Below are 26,320 nucleotides of genomic sequence, written 5' to 3'. Positions count from 1 at the left end.
CTCTCTCTGTCTCTCTCTCTCTCTCTCTCTCTCTCTCTCTCTCTCTCTAACGCACACACACACACACACACACACACTCTCTCTCTCTCTCTCTCTAACGCACACACACACACACACACTCTCTCTCTCTCTGCTAACCAATTCAATTTTCTTACCAATTCATCTCTCTCTCTTCCCTTGTCTTGTGCTGTTTCTCTTTTCTTCTCTGGACCTCTGTCGTCTCAGTCTCAGTCTCGGCCTCTCGGTCTCTGCCACTGGTATGCGTCGAGTTGCTGCCTCTTTTTTTTTTTTTGTGGCTTGACATACGATACGTAAGAACAGCGTGTGGATTTGCCACGTGGTCGTGGAGAAAAGTGAGACAGGATGCCGGATATCAATAAAAAGAAACACCTTGTGACAGGCCTGCTCAGCAGACATGACGGGACGAAACAGCTTTGGAAACACTCTTTTCCACTCAAGCTTCGTAGTCATGGGTGAGCATGTACAGCTCAGCTTCCATTTGATCCAGCTCCTCGACGTAGTTGCAAGGAACGATGCCTTCCTGCCCATTCAGCTCGCACTTGAGCCAGTCCTCATTCAAAACCTTGATAACCCGCAGAATGTCGCCGCGCTCAAACACCAGCTCCGCTTCGTCCGCTATCAATGCCCCATCCCCACACAAGCGCCATGAGTTTGCGGACGCCAAGCAAACTCTGCACAACTATCGGTTTAAGAAGACGTCAGCCCTGAGCAGCAAGACCCACCAGGCTGGTCGTTGTCGTAGAGCGCCTGAACCAAGGGCAGATCGTGCAAATCCCCAAGCTCGGCCTCGCTGGCCATCATACCAGTGCCAGCCGGCACCTCCATCGCATAGTTGTAGCTGAAATCAGGACACCCGCGACCAATCAACATGAGGCACGCCACCATGCGGTCATGAACATGGTGCAGGATGCAAACTATACCTGTCGGTGGCTCCCATGGGGTCAGCACCCCGTCCCGCAAAGGTTCGCTCCCAGGACGTGTGCAAGCGAAACGGTAAGCCATGAAGTGGCGTCAACATCAACAACAGCTCTTCAAAACAGCTCTGTGGGCACATGCACCAAAAAGATTCGGGCTTGTACCACTTGGCCAAGCGAGGCTTGTCCCTACATTGGTCCCAGTCCCAAACAGCAAACACATGCCATGAGGTTCCCCGAGCCTTGGAACTTGCGACGCAGGCTGCTTGTGGGCAAGCGACATCACATCCAATGCCGAACAACGCCCAAACACCGCACACCAAGACCCATCTATGAGCCTCTGCTGCACACAATCCTCAAACGCACATATACACCGCCTGCAGCCACTCTTCCAGAAAGTGATGCGTTAGTGCCGCGCAAAAGAATGACCGCACGCGCACGTCGTTGCTGTTGTTCATATTCTAGCACCAGCCACCAAACAAAGCGCGACCGGATGAACGACGACGCGCACCACCGTAGGCACGCCCCTACTACCAAGTGTCACGTTTCTTGACGGACCGGATTCTGTTGCAAATCACGAACAACCAGATACGCCTTGCGCAGCATGCTGCTGGTCGCTGCGCTGGGCGCCGGCGTCAAGGCCACCAGGACGTCCCAGACCGTGGTCTTGAAAAAGCCACCATATCGTCTACAAGCGTGCAATCGTCATGAATAGCGTGCCCTCTTCCCCGTGCGGCTCGGCGCCCATCTCCGTGCTGTGTCTCGGCACGCTGCACTACGTACGATACTTGCAGGCCCTTGACAAAGATGTGAGCCATGGCTGAACAAAAGTGCTGGCGCACCAAGCTTCCAATCTTGGGACTGGCCATGTCGTCACAGCGCCGCACCAACCCTAACAGGAACAAGCCAGGTCCGCGATCGCCCAGTCAGATGGGACTATCAGAGCGCAGTTTGCATCTCCTGGACAAGCATCATTACACACCTCGGGCACCAGTATCCCCGTTTTGCTGGTCATCCTCAGCATCGTCCGCCGCGCACACAAAGTCGGTCAGGATGCGCACGGCGCGCTTCAAGTTGGCCAACAACGAAGTATGTTTGTACTGCAAAAAGTACAACCCCCGAGCACACCAATCAGCGGGGCAGAAAATAAGAGCAAGAATCCATTCCTGGGTTTTCACAGCAGCGCGCTCATGGAGGGTTGCCCTGGCAAACGGGAAGCCATCTGCTCAGAAGCTTGACTGACCTGCGCAAAGCGTTGCTCTGCAGCGCTGACATTGCGATGGATGCGTGCTGGGGGCAGCGAAGCTGGGGTGCTTGAGCTAGCCGCAGCGCTGGGCAGTGCGCCGCTGCCAGGGGCCGGGACATGCCACGCGTGCAGATCCTTCAAAAACATGACTCGGACGTTGGGCGGTAGCGTCATCTGCTCTACGGGACCGTCATACGCCACATTGGGCGCATGCCATGTAGAACCGGCTGCCAAGGACCATTCGTTGCGCTCATTGACGGAAAGTACACAACCAGACAAGCGAATGCGTGTAATCGTGCGCCCGCTGCCAAAGGCGCCTGCTTGATGTTGATCTTTGCTGAGAGTATGCAAAATGACACGCAGGCTAGAGGGCGTCACCACGTCCAGTGCATTGCCCTCGGATTGCTCAGCCGACTCGGGCGGCGCTAAATCATTGTCCCCGTCCGTCATGCTCGTGGCCAAACTGGCCATAAGGCGCTGCTCCACTTCAGGCGTGAGCTGCAAACCCCCCATAGCGCAGCCACACACACACACACACACACACATTTGAAACCAAGGACAAGTTGTGAGATTTTAGCCTTTTTATTTCACCCCCCCCCTCAAAAATGAGACTGACCTCATCCGGCTCCAACATCTCCTCCTCCTCTTCGTCGTCTTCCATCAGTAGTCCATGGCGATTTGGCTCGTTGCCGTCTGAAACTGACAAACGCCCGTCGTCACCTGATGTCGAGAAGACACTGGCCGCCATGGAACGTCGTGGACGCGTATCAAACGGTTCGCTCTCCAAATACTCTAAAATGCTGCTGGCAGGCGGTTCTTCCGCATCCTGCAGCCCCACACAACAGCCAGACTTGAGTTTCTTCTGCATCAGATTTGGCAGAAGGAGCGTGGTGGCGTTCGCGAAGCAGCACGTACCAAGCTGGCTGCCAAAGCGTCCATTTCCTCACGCGTCAGTGCAGTTGAGCTTGAACTCCAATGCGGTGCTTGGTTCGCAGAGCCTACATCCCAAGCCCCGAGCACGTCGTTCGCCTCGAAATCGGCTGGCGGTCCCACCTATGCAATCCCACGGCCGTGAGATGGCAGGCAGGCAGGCAACCATGGTGCCCAGTGAGCTTTGGCACATTTCATGCACTGACCTCAGGCACGTCAACGTCCCATGGAGCCCGGGCAGGCTCGCTGCCGCGACCGGCTGGGTGGGCTGTGGTAGCTGCATGGCTCGTCGCTGTTGCCGTATGATTGCCTTCCGATCGCCCATGATCGTCGGTTGATTCTTTAGAAGGCTCAATGTCCTGCAGCGAATCAGAAGATGCCATGCGTTGCAAGGTACCCGTTTCGCCCCGATTCGCCGGATCGAGCATGGCTGCCGCAGCGCTAGCTGCAGACGCAGCCAAAAGGGCAGCAATGGCGTCATTGATGAGGCCAATCCACTGTTGGCGTTGGGCGTCCGTGTCGGCACGTAATTCAAATGCTCGATCTTGAGCGTTGATGGCAAAGTGAAAGCCGCCACTGCCGCTAAAGGGCTCAGCCTTGCGCACCAAACTCAAGTCAATCTGGCCCTTGCAACGACTATACGTCTATCATTGGCACATATTTGTTGGCGCGATGGCAAGTGGTGTGGATGATCAATAGAAAAACCAACACGGACAACAAAGCACAACCCAAACGCACACACAAAATTCAGGAGGCGGAAAGCCTGTGATGCACGGCCAGAGATGATTGAAAGATACATCGCATATTCAACGATTCTGAAACACAAACCTCATCATCAAAGTACAAGAGGCGACTCGGCGTGAGCTGGAAGAAGCGGGGCTTGAAGGTACGGTTGTAAACACCCAGCTTGTGCAGGCGCCCTTGATGCAATACTCGTTGATCTGGGAGGCACATGCGCAGGATTTGCACCCAATCGAGCAGGGAATGTTCATTATCTGCTCGAATGCTGTAGGTGCGCTGGTTGTGCACAACGTAAAACACAAAGGAGTCGTCCACGTCGTCTTCATCAGCAATGATCACGTTGTCGCATCGAGCCAGGTTGATGCGGGCTTTCCATATTCCCTGACGCAGACGTGGCCCATACGCAAGGGCCCCTCCAATAGGTGAGCGGAATCCACCACATCGGCGCCCAGCGTGTGACCCGATGCAAGGGGTCTCACCTTCTCGGGGCCATAGAAGAGAGAGCGCCCTCGAAGCTCAAACCATCGCCGCTTCCACTTGGTGTTGAGCTCGCCACGCTTGGACAACCAGCCCTGCTTGCTCACCACGGGCACGCGGCGCTGCAGTACCTCCCACCACTAGAATCGTGCATGGCAAGATTGAGTGAGAAAAGCTGTAGTTGGCACCGACCGGGACAAGGGCGTCTTGAGGTATAAATCAGTCGAAGGAGCCTGCAAACGAGCAGAAAAGCAGTTCTACCTGTGCATACAGCTGAGCGTCATCTGAGCCCAGAGCCAGCTCGCTTGTTTTGGCAGCGGCCTCATCAAAATATAGCAAATGGACGTTCTGTGTTAAAAATTGGGACGATGAGATGCGAGTCTGCTAGCAATGCTACAGCGTTGACGACGGTGGCCCAGCTGATCGAGGCAAAAGCCAACGCACTTGCTCAACGCCCCCATCCGTGAGGATAAGGATGCAATCGAGGTCGATCTTGAGTGAAGCGCCGAGCTTGCCGACCTTGAAAATCTCGATCCGGTCTGCATCCAAGCGGCAGCGTCGCTGACCCCAGCCTTGTCCTTTGGCACGAATGGATAGCATACCATCGAGCACCAGAGTCGATGACATGGATCGTGCACGCCGTTCTTCGAGGCCAGAGGCTAAGCAAGAAGGTCACGCGTTTTCCAGGACAGGCAGCAAAATTGAGAAGGACGCGGGGAAGCATCAAAATCAACCAGTTATCATTAGGCGACAAGCCATTTCGAGACAACTAGCTAAGGTAATGGCATGTGCGGGCTAGGTGGCCCAAAAGGAGGGAGATACGCAAGGCAGCGAAAAGGGAGGCCTTGGAAACCCCAGTGGCACGCAAGACCGCAGAAACAAAATAAGGTACTCCGGTACAAGGCCGAGACAACTCACGTCCGCTACGACTGGGTCGACTGGCCTTGGCTGCCTTCAACATGATCATGCCGGCTTGTCCTATGACCCCACGAGGAACCACGGTCGAGATGAATATGGCTTGGAGCAACGCTTGCGGGAGACAAGCAGGTGCAGCAGGAAATGACGCACCGGTGGCACGCGCTGTATCTGAGAACGCCACGACTTGATCTTCGCGTGCAAATATCTGATCTGGCACGAGGCAAGAAAAAAAAGCGTTCTGAGGCTGCGGTCTGAACTCGACGAGTCAACCACCTGAATCAAGTCGAAAAGTTCTTGAGCAGTGGTGTCGCAGAAGACCTACCGGTGCCTTGAGCGCTATCATCACGCCAGTACAGCTCAGGCTGTTCCATGGCAGTGAAAATTTGAAGCCAAGAAGAAGGAGCCTCCCATTGTCGCGCCCCAGCCGGCGACAACATGGCACCGGTTAGGATCTAGGCATAGCAGCAGCGGCAAGGAGTGGCGACAGAAGGTGGACAGGTCAGGGTCACCGCGCTAGCTGGGACAGTAGAGCAGCGGTTGAGACAGAGGCCGTGCCTGATCTGCTGTGATGCGCTTCGGCACCAAGTCGACCAGAGGCGTGCCCTTGCGACGGTGGATGCAAAGAACAGAGCTATCAAGGGTGCGTGAAGCGACAGCATGGTGAGCGTGCCAGGGCGACATGCACTCAGACTTGTGAGTCAACACGTGGCACCGAAGATGGCACTCGGCTTCGGCTGGAGAGGTGACGTTGGCATCAACCTCGCGCTAGTGCACGCACGGCCATCAAAGTCATCAACACCACCGTAAACACGCACCGATCCTCTGATGTAGTCAGGAGCAATTGGGAGGTGAGAGAGCCGAGGAGGTCCAAGGACTCATCATCTGGCAGCCTACAGGGATTCATGTCGAGTCATCGTGAGCAACCTGACAGCGGCTCCTCCAGGGTCTGGGCAAGCTATGCTGTTGTGCTAAATAAGGGCGCACGGTGACGCACTCGCGGATGTCGTGCGGGAAGGTGAGGCACCACAGTCGCAAACATTCGGGTTGCCGCTTGAGCTGGCTCTCAATCTGGGTGACAAAGGTGAAGGGGCGAGCCAAGGAGTTGCAGCGAGCCAAAGTCGTCAGAGAACCAGTTTGATGCGGACTCAAAGATGCTTTGCATGATGCTCAATGAATGATACAAAGGCGCATACCAAAGTCATGAGATCACCGACGGTTGTCAACCCCTCGCGGGGAAAGGTGAGGTAGTTCTCGGCTTGGACCATGACCTTGATCTGACGCGCCGATGAGACGGAGATGGCGCGAGATCGAGAGCGATAGGTGCGTGTCTCCGATTGGTCGGCGTCGGCGGCACCATCCTGGGATTCAGCGCTGTGTCCGGGCTCTGATGGTAGATTTGGCTCTGATGCGTTGGTATCTTCAACGGCGTCATGATTGTTGATTTGATCATTGTCGTGGTGAGACCCTGATATGACGGCGGCGCCTTTAGCAGCTGGGCGAGGGCTATCTGAGACCGAAGCTTCATCCTCCTCATCACTAGATTCGTTGACGCCAAAGTCATTGAGGGCGGCATTGTGAGCCAGATCTGAATCCGCTTCGGATGCACCCGCATCGGCAAAGCGCACGGAGCGTCGGCTAGCAGTGCGCTGCGGCGCCTGTGCTTGACTTTCGTTCGGCATGGGCAAGACCTCGAAGCCATCGTTCTCAGAGCGAGTGGTCAGCGAGCGTGGTCGATTCACCAGATTTTCGCGAAGCAAGCGCGTGCGCAAGTCGAGCAGGTTGAGCCAGGTTTCATAGACCTCCTCACGCTCCTATCAAAGTTGAGATGGGCCAAACGGACATGACGATTGAGCGGCACGAAAGGTGCTCAGGTGTCAGCAGGCCAAGGGTAGGGACAGGCGGGCCAGGGGTAGGGACAGGCAGGCCAGGGGTAGGGACAGGCAGGCCTGGCCTGGCCCAGCAAAAAAGCAAAGGGATAGAAAAGCCCCCAAGCACCCCGCTCAACTTGAGACGAGAGGGCAGTGTGACCCACCAAGCAAAGGAGCTCATAGGAGCGAAGTGAGCCGTCACGATAAACTTCGATTCGCAAGCCCTGCCGGGCGTAACGCTGCTGCTGTTGGGGCAGGGCCTTGGCCTTGCTGGAAAAGTTGCAGGGCACCACGTCCTCAATGTCCTGGAGACTGAAGCCACCCTTGCGGCGATCAACATCGTCATGTTCTTGTACAAAGTACATCACTTGACCATCAATGACCTATTCATGGCATTGGCCCATAGGCCCATGTGCGGTAAGCGGTCAGTATCCAGCGGCCCGGCCATCAACACGCGTGCGTATACGGCGGTGGACACGAGTTTGCTCGCGATTGAAGGCGTACGGGCGAACAAGCGAGCTGGGGCTGAAAGGGCGAAAGAGCGGGGGGAGGGGCACCAACCTTGAACCACCGGCGGTCCCAGCCCCAAAGGGTAGGCTTTCGCTTCAGAAACCATCCCTCCAGCACAAGGGGCGTAGCCATGCTACCCGTACAGCCACCGTCCTCGCGGCCGGCACCCTCCTCTTGCTGCGGACAGGCACGGCGAAGGCTGCTCCCACACCACCCACCAAAGCCAACAACGCGCAAACAAGCAGTGCACGTCCCCTCAAAGAAAGTTCGCCCAGACACGGCACACCAGACCAAGACCAGGCCCCCGGCAGAGAAGCGCTCCCGCCCACACACACACTCACTCTCTCTCTCTCTCTCACACACGTGACCCGCCCACTGGTGACTCCTCCACCGCACTGCCGTTCCTCTCTCTCTCTCAAAATCTCTCTCTCTCTCTGAAGTTTCCACTCTGGACCAAGAGAGACAAAAATAGAGAGAGAAAAAACAAAAATAGAGAGAGAAGAGAGGGAGAGAAGAATAGCAGAAGAAAGAGAGAGAGAGAGAAGACAGAGATCCTCCCTTTCTCAAGTATACCCCTCCAAAATCGACGCCATTCATTGAAAATGTCAGCGATATAGAGAATGTGTTTGAAACAGGTGTTGAGAACGGGTACTCGATAGCAACAATCCAACAGCAAGGCAACAAAGGAAGAAAGCTTTGGTCTCGCTAGCTCTCTGAACCCAATGCGCCATTCTTCTACATCTCTGAATTCAAATTGAAATCAACCCTGTCCCAAAATGCAGCACAGTACCTCTCTCTGAACCGCCGACCTTATCACTTACTTCCTCTGACCCTGAATTTTATTTTTTTCTTTTTTTTGATAACAAGTACGTGCTGCGCGACCGGCATCAGCTGCGCGCGGATCTCGCCTTCCTCTCGCTCCTTTTTCCCCCCCGCTCGCTCCCTCTTCTTCTCCCGTGCCGCCTTTCTCCTCTTCTCCTCTGTCTTTCCTTTCCTTCTTCTTCTTCTTCTCTCTTGTTTGCCCCTTCCTGCTCGTCTCCTGCCCGCTTGCCTGCGTCTCCCTCTATTGCGGTGAAAGATTTGAAAGAGTCACCCCGCTCCCCGCATCGCAGGCCTGCCACGTCATCGCTCACACCCGGGCCAAACCCCTGACTGCCCTGAAGAATAGGCGGCGCTGCAAGAAAGCGGTTCGAGTTCGGACCGCTTGAATTGCTGGTTTTTATTGCCCCCCCCCCCTTTTTTTTTCATTCAGCTCTCTGGAGCGACCCTTACACAGCTGTTGAGCAACCGACACCATGTAAGTGAACAACACTCGCCCCAGCTCTCCCAAATCGCCCCCTCTGCTTGTGCTGGTCGGATGGTCATTCTGATTGGCTCGCTGCCCCTGCTAGGTCACAACGCCCCACGACTGGGATGCGCCTCGGCACTGGCCGCATCGGTAATGCTTCCCCCCACTGTCCCGCTGTCGCTTCCCCGTAATCCGTCTTTTTCCTCGCTTGCTCGTATGCGTACACCGTCACAATTTGAATGGCCTTGCTGTACATGTTTGGCAGGCACGGCTGCCCGGCGCGGCACAGCCGGTATCCGCATCGGCACGGGCCGGGTCGGCACGGCTCGGCTGGGCACCGCCGCTCGTGCTGTGGCGGGTGGCGTCCTCACCACCCAGGTCTGTCCAGCTCCTCGATCCACCTCTTCCAGCCCTTCCGCTGGTTGTGCAGCCCCCGGTGCCGAGCAGTTGACCCATGCCGTGGATCCACCCAGGTGGCAGTGGGACATCGACCTATGACCCAACAAGGCCTTGGCGGAACGCAGCGCCTGGCAACACAGGGTATGTCACCATGCTTCAGGTCGGGATGGACGATGACCCACATCTTGCACAAACTGCTCCCTTGACTCCTGGTCCCCTTGACTCGTGCAGCTGGCCAAGGACGTGTTGTTTTAGATGAAACCTACTTTCTCGGCGCCCTGCGGTCCGTGCCCTCCACTCAACGCTTGGCACCTTGCCCGCCAGTGTTCTGTTTGCCGTTCTCCCTTCAACTCACGCCTTGACGATCATGGATATGGGTTTGCCCGGGTAATCCCATAGCTCCAAGAGCTCAGAACTCAGCAATGAGATCAACCGCATGCGCGATGAAATTGCCAAGTTTGAACGCCAGGTCTGACACGTCTGCTTGTCTTCAGCTCGAGCGCAAGGTCAATACGACACTGCTCACTGCAATCAAAATCATTCCATGTACACACATCAATCCGCAGGCTGACTCATATGTAGCATTTGAAAAGAAGGCCGAAAAATTGGCCGCCGAAATCAAGGGTCTTCAAGGCCAGCTTGCCGATACCAACCTCCTCCTTGACCACCTGCGCACCAACACGGACATGGCTGACGTAGCGGTACGCCCTGCTTGTCCCAAACTACATGAAATACACGCTAATCTGAGATCTCACCTTTTCTGGATTCATGTGTGGCCAGGAGGATCGCAAGGAGCTCAAGGCAGCCAACGACATCAAGCAAGCCGAAATTGACAAGATTTTTACCGAACGCCAAACGTGAGTCCTGCATATGGTGGTGCTCAAATGAAGCTACCCTGGAAAGCCAGGCCCTTGTCGCAAACAACCCCAGTGCCCCACACGTATCATCTTCATCCGTCGCTCTCCCTATTCTCCTGCTGTCTGGCTTGGGACTTTTCTGAACATGTAGCTTGGAGCGCCAAGTCAAGACTGTGGAGGAAGAGATGGAACGTCAAAAGTCAGCCGATGACGCTCTGACCGAGAACATGACCCCAGACCAACGCGCCCGGTATGACGAGCTCAAGGCTGCCAGCACTGAATACAAAGCCAAGGCCGAAGCCCAGCAAACGCAACTGGAGGATTTGACCAAAACGCTGGAGCAGCTGGAGCGCGAACTGGCCTCTGCACCACTCAAGCGCGAGGCCGTGGCCTTGACCGATCAGCTTGCCGCTCTCAAGCAGAAAGAAGCCACCCTCATGGAGCAGATTGAGCAAGAAAAGGCCGAGTCGCCCGAACAGCAGCGTGAGCGCCTTCTGACTCAGGTGAAGACGGACAACCAGGACATTGCAGCCATGGAGCGCAAAATGGGTGAGGCCCAGCGCGAGATTGACCGTCTGACCACTGAGCTTGACGAGATGGAAGAAGGGGATGCTCAAGAAGACGAGGAGAAGCGCCAAAAATACCAGCAATTGGTCAAGCATGACCAAGAAATGAATGAGTTTATGTCATCTTTCGAGGCCACCATGGCCGACGCCACCGAGCGCGTTGAGGAGCGTGAGCAACACGTGCAGGAGCTCTTGGAAGCCATCTCGCGCCACATGGATCATGCCAAGCAGTTGCCAAGCACCGAGGATCACACGCACCTGCGCGATGATCTGGCGTTCAAGGAGCGAGAAATGCAGCGCTCCGAAGCGACTGCGCAGAGTTTGGAGGTGCGTTTGCAGAAGATGTTTGGGACTGTGTCGCCCTCTCGGGACTCGGGAACCATTGGTGAATACCGTGGCCTCGTCCTAGACGAGCACGCCTCAAAACCTCTCTCTCCCTCTCTCTCTCTCCCTCTCACTCAGTCACCCACTCACTCACAAGTTGCTCCACTTTGTGCGACACATGCATTGTGCGTTTTGACCTCATGCCATCAACACGTGCTCTTCTCCGCTCCCTTTTTTTTTTTTTTTTTTTTGATCTCGACTTTGCATCGACTTGTGCAGGGCAAGCGCGCGGGTCTGGCACGCGATTTGCGTAATGTGGAACAGATTGAAGATAAGATTGCCTCGGAGATGGCTGAGCTGAAGGAACAACTTCGCACCATGCGAGAGGTCAGTGCACGAAATGTGTTTTAGCCAAGCACTACACAAAAGCCTGGCCATTGACTGCACCCTTTTGTTTGCCGCGGCAGGAATTGGTGGTGTACTCGGATACGGACCGCCTGACGCGGGACATTGAGGAGGAACGTCGGGCGCTTGCGCAGGAGAAGCGCCGCTGCATGGTCCGCAAGGAAGCCGTCAAGCGCGTCGTGCAGGAGCTGGCTGCCCAACACGAGAAACTCAAAGCCCAGATGCAGAAAAACGAAACATGGACCCAATTGCTCAACCTTGAAAAGAAATGGCAGCACTACGAAAAGAACAATTTTGTGATGCGCGACATCATTGCCAGCAAAACGGTAAAGAACATGCGTTGAAACACCACATCTTCCCGCTCCAAGTGTGCTTGGAAATGCCAACCCTGGGCTCACCGCTCCGTCTCAACACCCACCCGCTCTGTCACTGTCGAGTAGAAGGAGGCAGATCATGAAGCAGCAGCAGGTCGCGTGCGCGGCGTTATGCAGGTGCGACAAGCCTCGCTCAAGCTTTTTGTGTGTACGACAAGAATTGCTTGCTCACTGCGCCGTGTTAACTTTCATGCACCACAGTCCCTGCAGGAAAAGCTGCAAGTTCAGTATGCTTAGGCATACACGTACCGTTTGGTCTCCAACATTAGGCTGGGCTTTTGACTGTCAATTGAGGTGCCCATGCCCATCTAATCACACACACCCCTGTAGTTGCCTCATCTAAATCTATGATGAAAGTACAACAAACCTTCGGGCAACACTCAAAACTTGACGAACATTTGAAACCGGTGCTATCGACAGTGTCGAGGCGGAGGTCGACAGCTGGGGGCTTGGTGATTAATGTCCTGCTCAATTTCGTCGGCAGGAGAAGTACCAAGAGCCTGGCTCTCTATCCACAGCCTCCATACGACAACACTCAAAAGCCCCTCTGGCAAGAAGAATGGACGCCATCCTGCCCTGAGGCTGCACAGAGGCGAGGTGAAGATTCGATTTGAATCAGACAAACGCTCGTGTGCCACGGACAGGCGGCGCGCCTCCACTTCAAAGTTACCAACGGAAACACACGGGATCTGGATCACACATCAGTAAGAACAGTAGGACCGAGAGGCACTGATAGCAGATGCAACAGCGTTGCCAGCCACTCGACTAGCCGAGGCAATGTGTTTCGGGGGAGATGCTCAAGCCCCACCCCGATCCATCTCGGAGCGACACAAAACACCTGACGAAAAAAACGAAGAGGCACGCAATCAACAAAAGGCGGCGAGCACAGCTCGGCTATTGATTGACGGATTTGGCCTTGGCCACCTAGGAAGAAAAGAAAATTTCAATCAGAAAACAACAGGTTGTGGTCGATCAATCGGATTGCCAAAAGGAGCAACGGAGGCGGCCCGACCTTGGCTTCCACAAACTCCAAAGACCGCTCAAGCGAGGTCAGGCGCTGATTGAGCTCAGCCAATCGATACCGCGTGGAAGAATCTATGCAAACAAGGTTTGGTGAGTCAAAGCAGGCACCATTTGCTTAGATATCGAGCACAGTTGGGATGTTAGGTGGGCTGATGGCGCGTTTGAAGTCACAGCGCATCCGGCCAAGCTCGTCAACAAGCGCGCTTTGAAGAATCGCGCCAAAAGCAGCCACCAGACCGGCTCCCACACCACACTGGCTCCCGCCCCACACACCCGCCCATCCCCCGACGCACCAAATGCATTCAAAAACTCGGCAATCCGGCCAACACTGGCCGAGACGGTCTGGATAAACTCGCGGGCCTCCCAATCAGCCTGGATGCCAGCTTGCGCCATCTTGGACTGAGCCGCTGGGCAGGTCGTTGTAAATGTCTGTTGAAAACTGTTGTTGCTGTTTGAAGGATGGTAAAACGAAAACAACCCCTCGTAATTATACTGTAGTCTAAGGAAGGAGATCCGAGCCTGAAGGAGTCACACCGGTACTCTTGGAACAGCGCGATAGTGAGGAGGGGGGAGGCGGGGGGAGGCGGGGGGAGGCGGGAATGGCGGGGATGGCCGGTGGTTGCAGGCTGATGTGAGGCGTTGCCGGGAATTTCGTTGCGGGCCGTGAGGATCGTAATTGTCAATGATTAATTGTTATGAGCGGCCAGCCCGACGAGGCTTGCAGCGATGGTGGACAAGAACGCAGCTAGGTATACATACTACACGCACACACGCGCGCACACACACTTTGACACAAACATGGCCATATTATGCGCCGGGCACCACAACACCAAATGCGACTGTCGAGGCACACCATGTATCAAGGGCAAGGAATAAGATTACTATTCAAGAAGGGAGAAGAAGGAGAACAACATGAAGAGACACGAAGCGATGATGGCTGGCTCAGCACCGGGATCAGAAAGCCTAATGGCTCCTCAAATGGCCGTCTTCTCGCCCAGTGATTCGCGTCTCCATTTCTTCATCGATCTGCACGGTGAGAAGATGCAGGGCATGAGCTCTTGACGGCCAAGCAGTGAGCACCCGTTGCATAGTCAACTGAAAACATACTTTTCCACCCGCCCAGGCCTTTGAGGATTAGTGTTCCGCCTAGCAGTGGTGGTATCATAAGGAACGGCATGATTTCCCACCACCTGTGGCCGAGCGAGGTTCGCCGCCACGACACGCCACATTTGCACTCAGGACAAAAGACTTCACCCATCACACTCGACGAGCCACCTGCCCCTCGGAACGGGGCCTACTATGTGACGCACCTGATCAGGAGATGAGGCGTTGGGGCCCGGTTCATTGTCGTTCTCGTCTTCGCCTTCCGACTCGAGGTCAATCTATCTCAGACCGTCTGGTGAGTGAATATGGAGGACCAGCCAGCAATTCCCAAAGCTTGGCATTGAAGACTCAAGGGACCAACCTGAAAGTAGGAATCGCGTGCTTTCTCAGGCGCCCCATACTCGTCTTCAAGCGCCACATCAAAGTACCCGCCTACGTGCACACAAATCAATCAAGACCTGGACACGGAAATGCTAGCGCGCACGCCCACCACGGGCCAAAAATTGAGTCATTTTTCGCGCGAAGCATTCGTCTTACCGCCGGGAAGCTCGCCGGCTTGCTCCTCGGCTTCCATCTCGGCCATAATGTCGTCAATGTTCTCTGGCAGTGCGGCCGTGAGGCGATCCAGATCATCAACGTCATTCAGCTCGAAGCAATCATCGGGGTCAGGCATCGCGGCAGCTGGGCCCGCCTCGGCAATCGGCGGGGGTGGCAAGTTTTCTAGCGTGGCCTGTGAGGGCATGCGGTCTGGCAAAACACCCTTTTTCAAAAGCATTTTCATGGCCACCTTGTCGAGTCGCGAGCCGGTTCGCTTCAGATCCAAGCGTGGGTCATCCTCCGCCGTCTCGCTGTGGCGCGATGCGGGGCGACGAGCACCGCCTGGGCCTCCCGTGCTCCGCGGTCGTCGACCGCTCACGGCAGGCTTTGGTACGCGACCCTGGGCTCCAGGTTTGCCGGGGGCACCAGACGCTCCGGGGGCACGTTTCTTTTTCTTGCGGATCCTGGGAGGGGCTGAGCTGTCCGGTCCTTGTTGCTCGGGGTCCCGGAAGCGCTCAAAACCGGTGCGAGGCTGGGGCATGGCGGGAGCAACAGAGCGTTCGATTTCGCGACGTTTGCGCAAAATCTCTTCCTCCGTGGGCGCCTCCTCCTGACTATTGGCACGGCGCTTGCGCTGCACAATGATGAAGGCAATCAAGGCTAGCAGGACCACGACGGCACCGGCCGCTGCACCAGCGATAACCACAATGTTGTTATCACTACTAGAGGCACCATTGGTCAGGGCCCCTTCAGGGCTAGCCGTGGAGCTGGTGGGCGCCACGGTGCTGAGGCGACCAGTGGCAGCCGAGACGGAAGCCACTTGCAGGCTGACGACAGCACGGTCGACGGCCACGGAGAAGGTCTGATTGGCCTGGGCTGCAAGTACAGTGGTGTTTGCATTGGTGGTCTCATAGCTCAGCGTGAGCGCACCATTGGGTGCCACGACGGCCTGGGCCGAAGTCAGATCAAAGGCCAGGCCGAAGCGCGAACGGTAAGATTGCAGGATGCCTCGGGCTTCGTCGTTGCTGAGGTTGGTGCCAGCAGGAAGCCCACCCAGCTGCACAGTGACAACATAGTAAACCCGACTGGTGGACGTGGTGGTGGTGGTCGTGGTGGTCGTCGTGGTGGTGGTGCGCGGGGCAATGAGCTGGCTCACAATGAGCTCGGAGCTAGAGTACCCGAGTGCCGCACGCAGTTCAGCAGCCAGGCTGTTCTGACCAAAGACGATATCAGCGCCCTGCATCATGCGCTCGAGATCAGCTTCGAGAATGTCCAGAAGAACGTAGTCTACGCGGGTCTCGGGCACCATGTCCTGCACGAAGGCTTGCACGTTAAAGAGTTCGATGCGCGAGGGGGAGAGTCCGAGCAAGCGAGCGGTGATATTGCGGATGAGCTCAAGATGAGCCGTCATGTTTTGACCGAGGAACCGGACGCGGCCGTGGACGTTGTCGTAGCGCAGCGTCGTGGTGGAGGTGGAAGTAGAGGTGGAGGTGGAGGTGGAGGTGGAGGTGGAGGAACTCTGGTGGAGGTGGATGTCGAAGTTGAGCTGCTCGTGCTGGTGGATGAGGACACTGATGTTGAGGAGGACGTAAAAGAAGACGTGGAAGAGCTGGTTGCGCTGCTGGTTGAGGTGCTGCTGCTCACGGAGGTGCTGCTCACTGACGTGGAGGTGGAGGTGGAAGAGACGGAGGTGGTCGAGAAGGAAGATGTGAAGGTAGAGGTGCTTTCGTCGCGAAAGGTAATGTCTATGGTCGTTTCCTCTGGTGCGATTGTGGTGGCCAGCGGGGTGGGCGCCGCAGGCGTGGTGCTTGCCACCGGCACGGGTGGTGTGAGTGCCAGGCAGCCCACCACCAGCGCCACCACGGTCAAGCCCGCGCGGCGGTGCATGGCGGCAGTGCTGTAGTGTCGGACAATGGACGTGTGCGCCAGAAAAGTGTGATTAGCTTGTGGTCCAGAAGGCGCAAGGGGGGGAAACACGGTTGTGCCCAGGACGGACGAATCCGAGAGCACTCGCCCGCGAGGCCGGACACCACTTGCCTGATCGGCGGGACGGGAAGGGGACGCCTCTGAGTCGACGAGGTGCAGAAAACAACGAGTCACGTCGGTGCGCCAACGGTTCAATCAAGGCGCTGGGCGCTTCCTGCGCCTGCGTGCTGCCTTGGAGTGTCGACTGCGATGCTTTTGGCAACAATGCCAAATGCCTGCACCTTCACCGTCGCATCCGTCATGGAATGCGTTCCCAGCCTTGGGTTGGTTCTTGTTGTAGCAATACCGCGCAAACCACCCGAGTCCCCAACCTTTGGTCAGTCATCCTCCCATTGTTATACTCACCCAAACCCACACCCAGAGCCAACGACCAGAGCGCCTCTGCTTCTCTCCATCTTTGAAGAGGTGGCTCGGCTCATCGCCTCGGAGGAATGTGCGCCAGCGCCAAGAGCGGACACACACACACACTCTCTCTCTCTCGTGCGACAAGTTGTTTGAATTGTCAGCATGTCATGTCGTTGTTCACACATAGATTAAGTTTTTTACTTTTTTGGTTCGTTGGGGAAAGCGGCACGCACGCTCGGGGACAGCCCAATGCAACACGACAAGATCACACAGTAAGACGATGAGACAAGACATCTGCCCCAGCGTGTATCGTGACAACAGCGACACGACTACGCTTTGCTTTACAGTCGGGTCGAGACAGGTGCAAGAAAATGCAAAAGAAGAACCGGCCACACACACAGTCACTCGCACGACCACCGCATGGTGCGACAAAATTGAAGCTCTACACTTAAAGCACGCAATGGCCCAGCGGTATGCGCTTTTACTTCTTGTAGAAGAGAGCGTACATTGGCAGGAGCTGGCTGCTGTCGCTGAAGATGTGCCAATCTTTCCTGGGGCGCCTTGAATCTGACTCATCAACTCCTACGAGACCTTTGGCGAGAATGACACAATTAAAGTCGCCAGAGTATGCCAGTGGAGTATTGGGGCCTGTTGCCGTATATACCCCGAGACCATGATAGGCGGCGTTCTTTATCTCAACCTCAAGCCCGCCGACCTTGAAACCGTCTTTGCAAATGCCGAGAAAGCCTGCCTTGTTCGTCCCATGAAAAACGAAAATCTCGTCACTGGGCTTGCCCTCGGCCTCAAAGGAGCGGCGCTTCTCTTGGTATCGTCGTTCGATGGCCCTGTTGTGCCACAACTCGATCTGCCCGAGCTCGACCACATCGCGCTTGAGCAGCAGGAGGAACTGTGATGATGCAACGCTGTAGTGCAAGGCCCCGGGACTGCGGTCAACGGCAGCACCGGCGTGCGATAGTTGATATACTTCTGTCTGCCCTCGGTACCCGTCGCATGGACGATCCATTCGCACTCCGTATTCGTCGGCTCCATCCCCCCGCGCGGCGTCCTCCATCGCCTCCCGAGCAGCCTGTGCGTCGGCCTGTAGTGCCTTCACCTCCTGGGCAAGCCTGTCACGTTCGTCCTCCGCTTGAAGGCGTGCAAGGTGGGTCTCCCGCAGCTGGCATGCCAAGGGGTGGGTTGCTGTATCCACGCGGGCTGGCACACGTACGTGTCGTCCAAATTCCTGTTGGAACGTGCGCTCGACACTGTCTTTCTCACCGAGGAGCAGCAAATGCTGGGCTTTGTAAAAGGGGCATTTCTTGGTGGACCGCTGAAAAATTAGTTTGTAGCAGGGAAACTGGCGAAGCTCATCGCGGTCTTGCTCGTCGGCCTCGTATTTTTGGGGGTAAAATGTGCCCAGATTAAAGTTGCATTTTGCACAGCAGGCTTGCTGATAGGGCGTGTTGTTCTTGCTGGGGTTTGACCTGGTTTCTCCGTAAGGGCGCAGGGTGAGGGGCTTGCCCTTGGTCCACACAGAACCACCCTTCATCTTGTGGATGGTGGCGCTGTCCACGATCTTTGTTCCGCAGCAGTAACAGCCAAACTCGAGCGGTACCGGCTCGCCAGGCTTTGTTTCCGGTAGCCCTTGATCAAACGCCGTCTTGCGCCATTTGTCCCGGTTCACGTTTGGATGCAAGTCTGGTTTCACGTCGATCACATAGATGTTGGGCTGTCCATTCTGTTTCTGTGCCTGCACGGTGTAGCGCTTGCCTTTTTGGAGACGTGCTTGTTCAACCCACGGTGGTGGGAAAAAATATGACCTTCCACGATCATCTTTTCCCCAAGCCTGTGGGTACCCCTGCTTTGATCGAGCGATTCCATTGATGGTAACCTGCGCCTCCTCCGAGTTGGACATGTCGGCGGTGGTCGTCGCTCCTGCTGTTCTGATCAGCGCTGCTTGTAAACTGGTTCACTGAATCAAAACCCAAACAAGCAGAACAAAAGCAAAAGTGCTTCACAAAAGCACACACACTAAGAGTTCGTCTGACTATATTTTTGAATGTTCGGACTGGCGTTGTTGGGGTGGAGTCCCTCACTCATGGAGCCACTCATGCCAGTGGAATGTCGCAGGATGGACCAAGGTGGATTTGGACTTCACACCGAGCATCTCAAGCTCATGTCGAAGGTGCAGCGTGCTTGGTTTTGACGTGCGACGAAATCTGAGGCCAGGCGCCTGGCTGCCATTTGGCATTGGGCCCGAAAGCGCTTTTGTTTTCAGTTTGGGGGTACTAATGTAATAATATTATGGCCTTCGAAAGAAGCACATAGAGAGGGTGGTGGGGTGTGCTTGTTCTCGACGTGCGACAAAGTATGAGATCAGGGGCCCAGCTGCCGTTTCTGACGCCAAAGCTGTACCACATCGATATCAGCATTGCCTGGCGCAGTCAAGGCTACAGTTTGGGCTCTACGAGCAGCCTGATAAGACAGATCAAATTTCAAAGGCTACTCACAAACACAAGATGGTCTTGCCAAAGTGGCAACCCCACTCACTCCCCCAAGCTCAAATCGATACAGTCTTGTGGCGTTTTATGTTTTTGTGGAGAGAAAGCATGTGTAAGCTCGAGGGTTGATTTGCGCAAATCAAACCTCGAGCTTACACACATTTCTTCGTCTAGTATGTTACTGCGGACTCGAATTCATGCTTTGGAGAAGCAATAGCCACGTCTTATTGCGGTAGGGCCATTTTGATTCTTGCTGAGGTGGCTTGTGAATGGCGCCTGTGAAGCGACTTGACACTGCGTGTATGCACACTTCATTAATTCAAGCCTCGTTTTCAGCTTCGAGCAAGCAAGCAAGCCGAGCTTCAGTCGTTGACAGCAGCTTGTCACAAGCAGAGTCATGCTTTTATAAACTCAGCCAGGCGTTTGTCGTGGTGTCGAGCCGCCAATGACTGGCATTTTTCTTCTTTCCTGTTGATACCCAAAGTTCGAGCGAAGATCAACAAGCGAAGCACACTTTCTCTGTTCGACGGCTTCTCTGTTCGACGGCAAGATGGGCAAACCCGTTCCAGGAACGAGATGTGAAAAGTGCAGGGAGTTATGCTTCAAATGCGAAGAGATGTGGCCACACAACCATCATGAGTGCCGCAATCATAAAGGTGGCCACTCGGGCTTTTTCAACGTTGTTCGCGATCTTGCTGGTGCGAATGGCAATTCGGACGCTGTTCCAGGTACGAAATGCGAAAAGTGTGATGCCTTTTGTTTCAAGTGCCAGGAGGGCTGGTCGCATCATTATCACGAGTGCCGCCGTCACGAAGGTGGCCACTCTGACCCCATCAATGCTGCCCGTGATCTTGTAGCAGAAAGTCCTGCGCTTCGCCCCGCAGCAGAGCTTGTCAGTATTCCAGAATTCCTCGTTCCGGTAACAATGCGCTGATGGTTCATCTTGGGTGGCGTCGTCTTGAGCTTTTAACTCTCTGCTGGTTTGCTTTGCCACTTTAGCCTGCTCACCGGGCCGAAGCAGCTGCAGCTGCTGCACCTGACCATGATGCCATGATGGCACAGCTTCAACATGAGCGCCCTGACATCGCCGAGATCATTGATACACCCGAAGGCAGACGCCAAGCTCAAGAGTGGTTGCAAAAGTTCAACTAGCATGTAGGTGTTTCTGGGTGCATGGTACTTTAGTTCTTGTAATTTCCGCGCGTGTCATGTGAAGCTTATGCAAGGTGCTGTGCAACATAGCAGCCTGTGCAGATCACCGTCTAGCGACAATGCAAGCGTCTGGTGCTGGAGCTATTGTGAGCCAGCTCGATCCCACTGTCATGCGCCATGGAGATCATGTCGATGACGATGATGATGGAGAGGAGCAACGAGACAAGGCGGTGTGGAGCGTGCGAGCAAACGCGGGTGAGCCAACCGGGACTGCGGCAAAGGGACCACTAAACTGTGTTGCCGTTTGTTGAGCTTTTCTAGCTTAATTTAGCTTTGCACCTTCGTATAAGCTTTGCACCGGAACTCAGATGCCACTCAAACACTCGTCCAAAAACATGATCAGAGCAAAGAGGCGAGCTTCAACCATGTAATGCCCTCTTTCAAGAGTTTGCTCGATGTCAAATGTGTAAGGTTCAATTAAAGATCAGGGTATCGTCGTTTTGGCCGAACTGAGATATGGGCCGTTTTTGGTGATTCCTGGGGTGTATGGGCCAGAAAATGACTTTTGAAGCCCGGCTCTTCCGAGCCTCCTGCTCAAAACCCGAGCTCAATAGCCGCACGGTACGCACGCAAAGTGGGGCAGCCATGTCACGCCAAAAAGATTGTGGTGACAACGTTCGACGAGTTTCTTCTGTTTTCGCAACCTTTCTTTTTTTGGACCGCTAAAATTTGAGGCCACCCAGACCTGTGGCAAACAGCATAACTTTTCGCTCTCACAAGCCAGCGTCTCCGTTCCTTTTGCATGCGATAGCCAACACACCGCACTGGGGCATGGTGGGGCCAGCTCGTATGACGATACCCTGATCTTTACACAAATCCCTTTCAGAAAACAAATCGGACCTGGTGAATGCAAATTTTAACTGAACATAATCCCATTGGGGCCTGGTGCTTTGTAAACACCGTTCAGACGTGAAGAAAGGCTAGTAGCTTGACAGGCGTAGGTCGGGCACGCCCGCCATCCCAGGGAGTACGCGCGCTCAAAGCCCGTTGCAGGAAAAACGGACAAGAGCATCGCGCAAAAAAATAAGCGCAAAATAAGCGCAAAAATAAGACGAAATTACGGCACTCGGTGAAAAGCGTTATTGAACAGTCATCACAGCGCGCAAACCAGGCGGTGAGTCAGAAATAACAACAAAAGCAAAAGTGAAACAGGAGGAGCATGCCTGGCAGGGCACCGCCCTCAACCAATCGCTCATTTACCTCCCGGTCGAACCGACGGCTCATCGGGGGCAAAAACAAAAAAAGATTGATGCTCTCCGACTGGGAATCGAACCCAGGTCTCCTGCGTGACAGGCAGGGATACTAGCCACTATACTATCGGAGATGTTCTCGCATTGACGAACACGTGGCGCGTAAATTCACATATAAAGGCACAGGCCAGCCACAGCTTCAAAATCCGTCTGACACCGAAGAGATGCAAAAAGAATTGATGCTCTCCGACTGGGAATCGAACCCAGGTCTCCTGCGTGACAGGCAGGGATACTAGCCACTATACTATCGGAGATGTTCGCGCATCAGCTGACAATGATGAGGCATAAAATAGTATATAAAGGCGTTTGGTATCCTTATCAGAGAAAAAAACACAAACTTTGGTAACTGAAGCCGCAGCAAAAAGATTTGATGCTCTCCGACTGGGAATCGAACCCAGGTCTCCTGCGTGACAGGCAGGGATACTAGCCACTATACTATCGGAGATGTTCTTACATTTGAGCACGATACTTTTACATAAAAATGGTATACTTTGCGGAATTGATAAAATGTCAGCAAAAATATTACCAAGCAAAAATATTAAGCTCTCCGACTGGGAATCGAACCCAGGTCTCCTGCGTGACAGGCAGGGATACTAGCCACTATACTATCGGAGATGATCTGACAGTTGAAGCAATATAACCACATATATATGTACCGGCGCCCTTGTCTCCCCCTCCTTTTTCGCTGCTTTTAAATTTTTTCATTTTTTTTCCATTTTTTTAAATTTTTTTTTAGAATTTGAACGGCAATGGCGGTGGGGAGTAGTGGTGTGGAGTTGGGCTGGGTCGCCTCGTTGCGGGAGCCGGCAGCTGCTGCGAGCGTGGCCGTGCCTAGCAAGAATCGGGCTCGGGGGTCAGGTGGGCACAAGGCGGCTGCAGCCGTGGGTCGGGAGCAGCATAGCCGGGCACCGTCAATAGCGCGGCGAACTTCGTCCCCGCCTCGACGCAGCAATGCCAGCCTCGCTGATCTGTGTCTGGAAGACAAACGTCGGGTTGCACGTCTGGTGCACGAAGTTTCGCGCCTGGACCAGGAGTATCGGGGCGCGCTGGAGCAGCTGGCTTCAGCGCAGCGCCAATTAGCTTCCCAACGTGCCTCACCCAGCTATGAAACGCTGGACGTCGGTCCTCGTCCTGCACCAGTCTCTACCGCCAGGTATCTGAGCCACAGCCTCGACGACCATGCGAGAAGGCGGCCATCCCCCGAGCAAAGGATTGCCGGTGGAAATGTTGTCCAAGCTTCTCCCCTCGTACCCTCCAGTGTGCCCTCTCAGGAGGTGGCTGCACTGCAGCAACAGATTGAGCGCCTTATGGAAGCCGTCCATGAGCTGCAGCAATCGCGATCTCCTCACGAGCGCGGAGTGGCCCTCGGCGGCTCGCAGGGTGGCTTGTGTGTGGCTGATCTGGAGATGGATGCAGCAGAAGGGAGCAATCGCGCATCCTCGGGCATTGCCCCGACCTCGCCCGCGAAGAGCCCCGCCCGCTTCGAGGCGGGGGTGCAGACTGAACCTTTGCCGCAGCGAACTATCGAGACGCAAACCGAGGCCACGCATGGCTTTGGTGGCCCAAGAGAGCGCTCAGGCTCTTCCTCCCCCACTTTCTCCCATTTATCTGATGAGAGGGCACCGTCGCCTTCCGTTATGGATGGGAATGTTCGACCACAACAGCTTGAGACCCAAGTGCCGAGCTCGGGGCAAAACGGTCTCCGGGCCCAAGACCGGCCCTGGTTAGCTGACCCAAGAGCGGCGTCCCCGGGCACGCTGTCGCTTGTGGACCTAGTTGAGCACATGGATCGGCAGCACCTGCCCCCGCCATCGTCCCACTGGACTCCTATGCCGGCTCCGGTCCGTGGTCCCGCTCCACAGCATGCTGCATCACCGGCGTTTCCAAGCCAGCTGCGGCCAACTCCTTCTGGTGCACCGCCGCATCCAGCGCTCTGGCAAACAACAAAAGCACATAGCTCGGCTGAATTCGGTGGAAGCCGCGCGTCCGCCTACCCGCTGAGCGGGGTTGACGACGCACTCAAACTGGCCCACTGGCTGAATCATTAGAACCAATTTTTTCCTGCACGCCGAGCCCGACCAATTGAATTGGTCCAGGATTGAAACTCATGACACACCAAGACAACAAGCGAATCGTGTGACCGGCCTCTTCACACTTGACGATGCGACACGGGCTTCCACAGCTCAAAGCGGGATCAACAAAAGAAAGGAGGACGTATGAACGGCTTCAGAACAGGGTTCAATTGAGGTCTTGGGAGACCTGGTGCTTCACAGGCTCGATCCATCCAGACACGCACGTCATTTCGGGACAGAGAACGCTTCAAAGCGACAACACGTTGGCTAAGACAAAGCAACACCAAAAGCAGATCCACGCAGGGGAGAACAAGCGCGAGCCACACGGCTCGCCGCAAAAGACAGCAAAAGAAAAACCAAAAAGAGAGAACCGATAGCAACAAAGTAGCTCGCGAGCAGACGACCATGCGCGCTCGAATAAGTGATCGCGCCAACACACGTGCGCAGACGCGCCCATCAATGACACGCCAATACGCACGCACACGAGATTGCTGATCACGTTCCGAACAGCTGAGCCTCACCAAGCCGTTGACACCCCATCGGTAAACGCACAACAAGCTATAGGGTAATCACTCTAAAAAACCCACCCCACAGCGGCCTTCATCCACACCCCATTGTCTTGCAAATGAAGCAAGCATGCCACAGGCAGGTCCAAAAACCAACTGGACTGGGGTCAAAGCAGGACAGAATGGTTGCTTCGTCTCCTTGAGCTCAGTGCGCTCGCTGCCGCGCGGCGGTGCGATTGAGGGATGTTAATGGTTGAGCCGAGGAGTGGCATGCTCAGTTCTCCTCGAGCTTGCGACGCAGATGCTCCTTGTAGGCCAAGATATCACCCTCCCAACGGGTAACGGTCTACTCGGTGAAAATGTCACAAGACGGCGTGGTGAGAAATGGCCAAGGAACAACGCCGGCAAGCAAAAGGTCAATCGTCAAGTGATGGGAGCAAAAGGGGACGCACCTCGTTTTCTGCAATCCAGATCTGCTGAGCGACCTGGTCGATGAGACGGAAGTCGTGACTAACAAGCAAGACACCGCCCTCGAAGCCAGAGATGGCACGGGCCAGACTGTCGATGGTTTCCATGTCCAAGTGGTTAGTAGGCTCGTCAAGAATGAGCATGTGAGGGCGGGTCATGGCCAGCCAGGCGAAGATGAGGCGCGAGCGCTGGCCGTCGCTCAGCTGCTCGATGGGCATGGTCTGCATCTTGCCAGTGAGGCCGAAGCGACCGACGGCCTTGCGGGCATCCTCAATCTCCTTGAGTTCCTCCTGAAATTCCTTTTGCATAAAGGTGATAGGGGAAAGGGAAAAGTCGAGCTGATCCTCGAGATGCTGATGGTAACGGGCAAAGCGGAGATGGGCGTTGCGGCGAATCTGACCCTCGGTGGGGGTGAGCTCACCGACGATGAGCTTGAGGAGGGTGGACTTGCCCGCACCGTTGGGGCCGACCAGGGCAAGACGGGTGTCAAGGTCGACGCCAAAGTCCAGGTTGCGGTAGAGGTACTTTTCAGTGCCAGGGTACTTGAAGCTGACGTTCTCAACCATGAGCACGGGCGGGGGCAGCTTGCCGCAATCAGGGAACTTGAAATCGATCGAGTGATCAGCCTGCACCTTTTCGGTGAGACCACCGGCGACCATCTTGGCCAGGACCTTTTCCTTGGACTGGGCCTGACGGGCCAGCTTGGCGCTACCGTGACCGAAGCGAGCAATGTAGTTTTTCATGTGGGCAATCTGATCTTGCTCCTGTTGGTAGCGCTTCATCTGGTTCTCCTCGAGTTCAGCACGGGTCTTGACGTATTGGTCGTAGTTACCCGAGTAATACTTGAGGTGGCGGTTCTGGAGATGCATGATGTTGGTGCAGACGCCGTTGAGGAAATCCTGGGAGTGGGAGATGATGACGAGGCAAGCGGGGTAGTTCTTGAGCTCCTCCTCAAGCCACACACAGGCCTCAAGATCCAAGTGGTTGGTGGGCTCGTCGAGCAGCATGATGGAAGGCTGAATGAAGAGGGCACGGGCGAGGGCGATACGCATGCGCCAACCACCGCTAAAGTCCTTGGTCTTCTTGGCCTGCATCTCTTTGGTGAAGCCAAGACCATGGAGGAGCTTGGCAGCCTTGGCCTCAGCGAGGGAGGCATCCATGGCATCCAGACGCTCGTAGATGGAGGTGAGACGGTCCGACTCGGCCAAGTCCATCTCAATGAGGCGCTCAGCTTCAGCTTCCAGACGCTTGCGCTCGGCATCGACGTCAAGAACGGCTTCCAGGGCCGTCAGGTCCGTGGCGTCAATCTCCTTCTTGAGGTGAAAGATGTCAAAGTGGTCGGGGAGGGGGACATCCTGTTCGGCAATGGCTGTCAGGAGTGTCGACTTGCCCGCACCGTTGGGACCGAGCAGACCTGCGTCGTGGTGTGAGGCAAAAACAGCAAGGTGAGCGAGAGGCGGGGGGGGGGGGGGGGGAAA

The 26,320-nt window shown here is 55.4% G+C and overlaps 6 protein-coding genes across 6 annotated transcripts in view; 2 read left to right on the top strand and 4 right to left on the bottom strand.

Annotated features, from left to right (window-relative positions):
• Positions 1–454: 454 nt before the first annotated feature.
• On the bottom strand, positions 455–8,222 carry MONBRDRAFT_29777 (uncharacterized protein; the record flags this gene model as incomplete). Its single annotated transcript, XM_001750201.1, has 23 exons — positions 455–636; positions 744–859; positions 942–1,124; positions 1,302–1,396; positions 1,494–1,623; positions 1,719–1,827; positions 1,918–2,035; positions 2,179–2,679; positions 2,798–3,007; positions 3,097–3,234; positions 3,318–3,755; positions 3,940–4,233; positions 4,332–4,469; positions 4,774–4,988; positions 5,248–5,307; positions 5,398–5,452; positions 5,570–5,609; positions 6,063–6,137; positions 6,242–6,315; positions 6,441–7,058; positions 7,280–7,498; positions 7,677–7,824; positions 7,912–8,222. The coding sequence occupies 23 exons, from the start codon at positions 8,220–8,222 to the stop codon at positions 455–457; spliced, it is 4,467 nt and encodes a 1,488-aa protein (XP_001750253.1).
• A 609-nt stretch (positions 8,223–8,831) lies between these two features.
• On the top strand, positions 8,832–12,198 carry MONBRDRAFT_39082 (uncharacterized protein). The gene is made up of 13 exons (XM_001750243.1): positions 8,832–8,922; positions 9,017–9,063; positions 9,179–9,291; positions 9,387–9,453; positions 9,544–9,595; positions 9,712–9,781; positions 9,879–10,013; positions 10,093–10,169; positions 10,321–11,062; positions 11,339–11,446; positions 11,527–11,790; positions 11,905–11,955; positions 12,040–12,198. Coding segments are annotated over exons 1-13 (1,764 nt in total). The 5' UTR covers positions 8,832–8,920; the 3' UTR covers positions 12,076–12,198.
• Positions 12,199–12,352: 154 nt separating this feature from the next.
• Positions 12,353–18,748, bottom strand: MONBRDRAFT_34496 (uncharacterized protein; the record flags this gene model as incomplete). The annotated part of the gene is made up of 8 exons (XM_001750200.1): positions 12,353–12,762; positions 12,851–12,933; positions 13,155–13,360; positions 13,969–14,051; positions 14,172–14,243; positions 14,327–14,397; positions 14,503–16,160; positions 17,340–18,748. The coding sequence occupies 8 exons, from the start codon at positions 18,746–18,748 to the stop codon at positions 12,733–12,735; spliced, it is 3,612 nt and encodes a 1,203-aa protein (XP_001750252.1). The 3' UTR covers positions 12,353–12,732.
• A 1,181-nt stretch (positions 18,749–19,929) lies between these two features.
• MONBRDRAFT_12377 (uncharacterized protein) lies at positions 19,930–21,770 on the bottom strand (the record flags this gene model as incomplete). Its single annotated transcript, XM_001750199.1, has 2 exons — positions 19,930–20,370; positions 21,747–21,770. 2 exons carry the CDS (start codon positions 21,768–21,770, stop codon positions 19,930–19,932), a joined length of 465 nt encoding a protein of 154 aa, XP_001750251.1.
• A 775-nt stretch (positions 21,771–22,545) lies between these two features.
• On the top strand, positions 22,546–24,683 carry MONBRDRAFT_34495 (uncharacterized protein; the record flags this gene model as incomplete). The annotated part of the gene is made up of 2 exons (XM_001750242.1): positions 22,546–23,637; positions 23,979–24,683. 2 exons carry the CDS (start codon positions 22,546–22,548, stop codon positions 24,243–24,245), a joined length of 1,359 nt encoding a protein of 452 aa, XP_001750294.1. The 3' UTR covers positions 24,246–24,683.
• Positions 24,649–26,320, bottom strand: part of MONBRDRAFT_35317 (uncharacterized protein) — a gene marked incomplete at its 3' end in the record, with an annotated part of 2,710 nt that continues 1,038 nt past the window's right edge. Inside the window, exons 4-5 of the mRNA XM_001750198.1 lie at positions 24,827–26,256; positions 24,649–24,720 (exon numbers count right to left, since the gene is read on the bottom strand). Coding sequence (XP_001750250.1) covers positions 24,649–24,720; positions 24,827–26,256 — 1,502 coding nt within the window. The remainder of the gene's footprint in view (positions 24,721–24,826; positions 26,257–26,320) is intronic.

Source organism: Monosiga brevicollis, genomic scaffold (assembly GCF_000002865.3).
Source record: "Monosiga brevicollis MX1 MONBRscaffold_38 genomic scaffold, whole genome shotgun sequence".
Taxonomy (NCBI): Eukaryota; class Choanoflagellata; order Craspedida; family Salpingoecidae; genus Monosiga; species Monosiga brevicollis.
Note: the sequence above shows the minus strand (reverse complement) of the source record. Positions and strands in the feature narration are given on the sequence as shown.

Coding starts and splice junctions, on each gene's coding strand:
- MONBRDRAFT_39082 (XM_001750243.1), top strand. Junction 9,064..9,178: donor CCTCGGCACTGGCCGCATCG/GTAATGCTTCCC, acceptor CATGTTTGGCAG/GCACGGCTGCCCGGCGCGGC. Junction 10,170..10,320: donor ATTTTTACCGAACGCCAAAC/GTGAGTCCTGCA, acceptor CTGAACATGTAG/CTTGGAGCGCCAAGTCAAGA.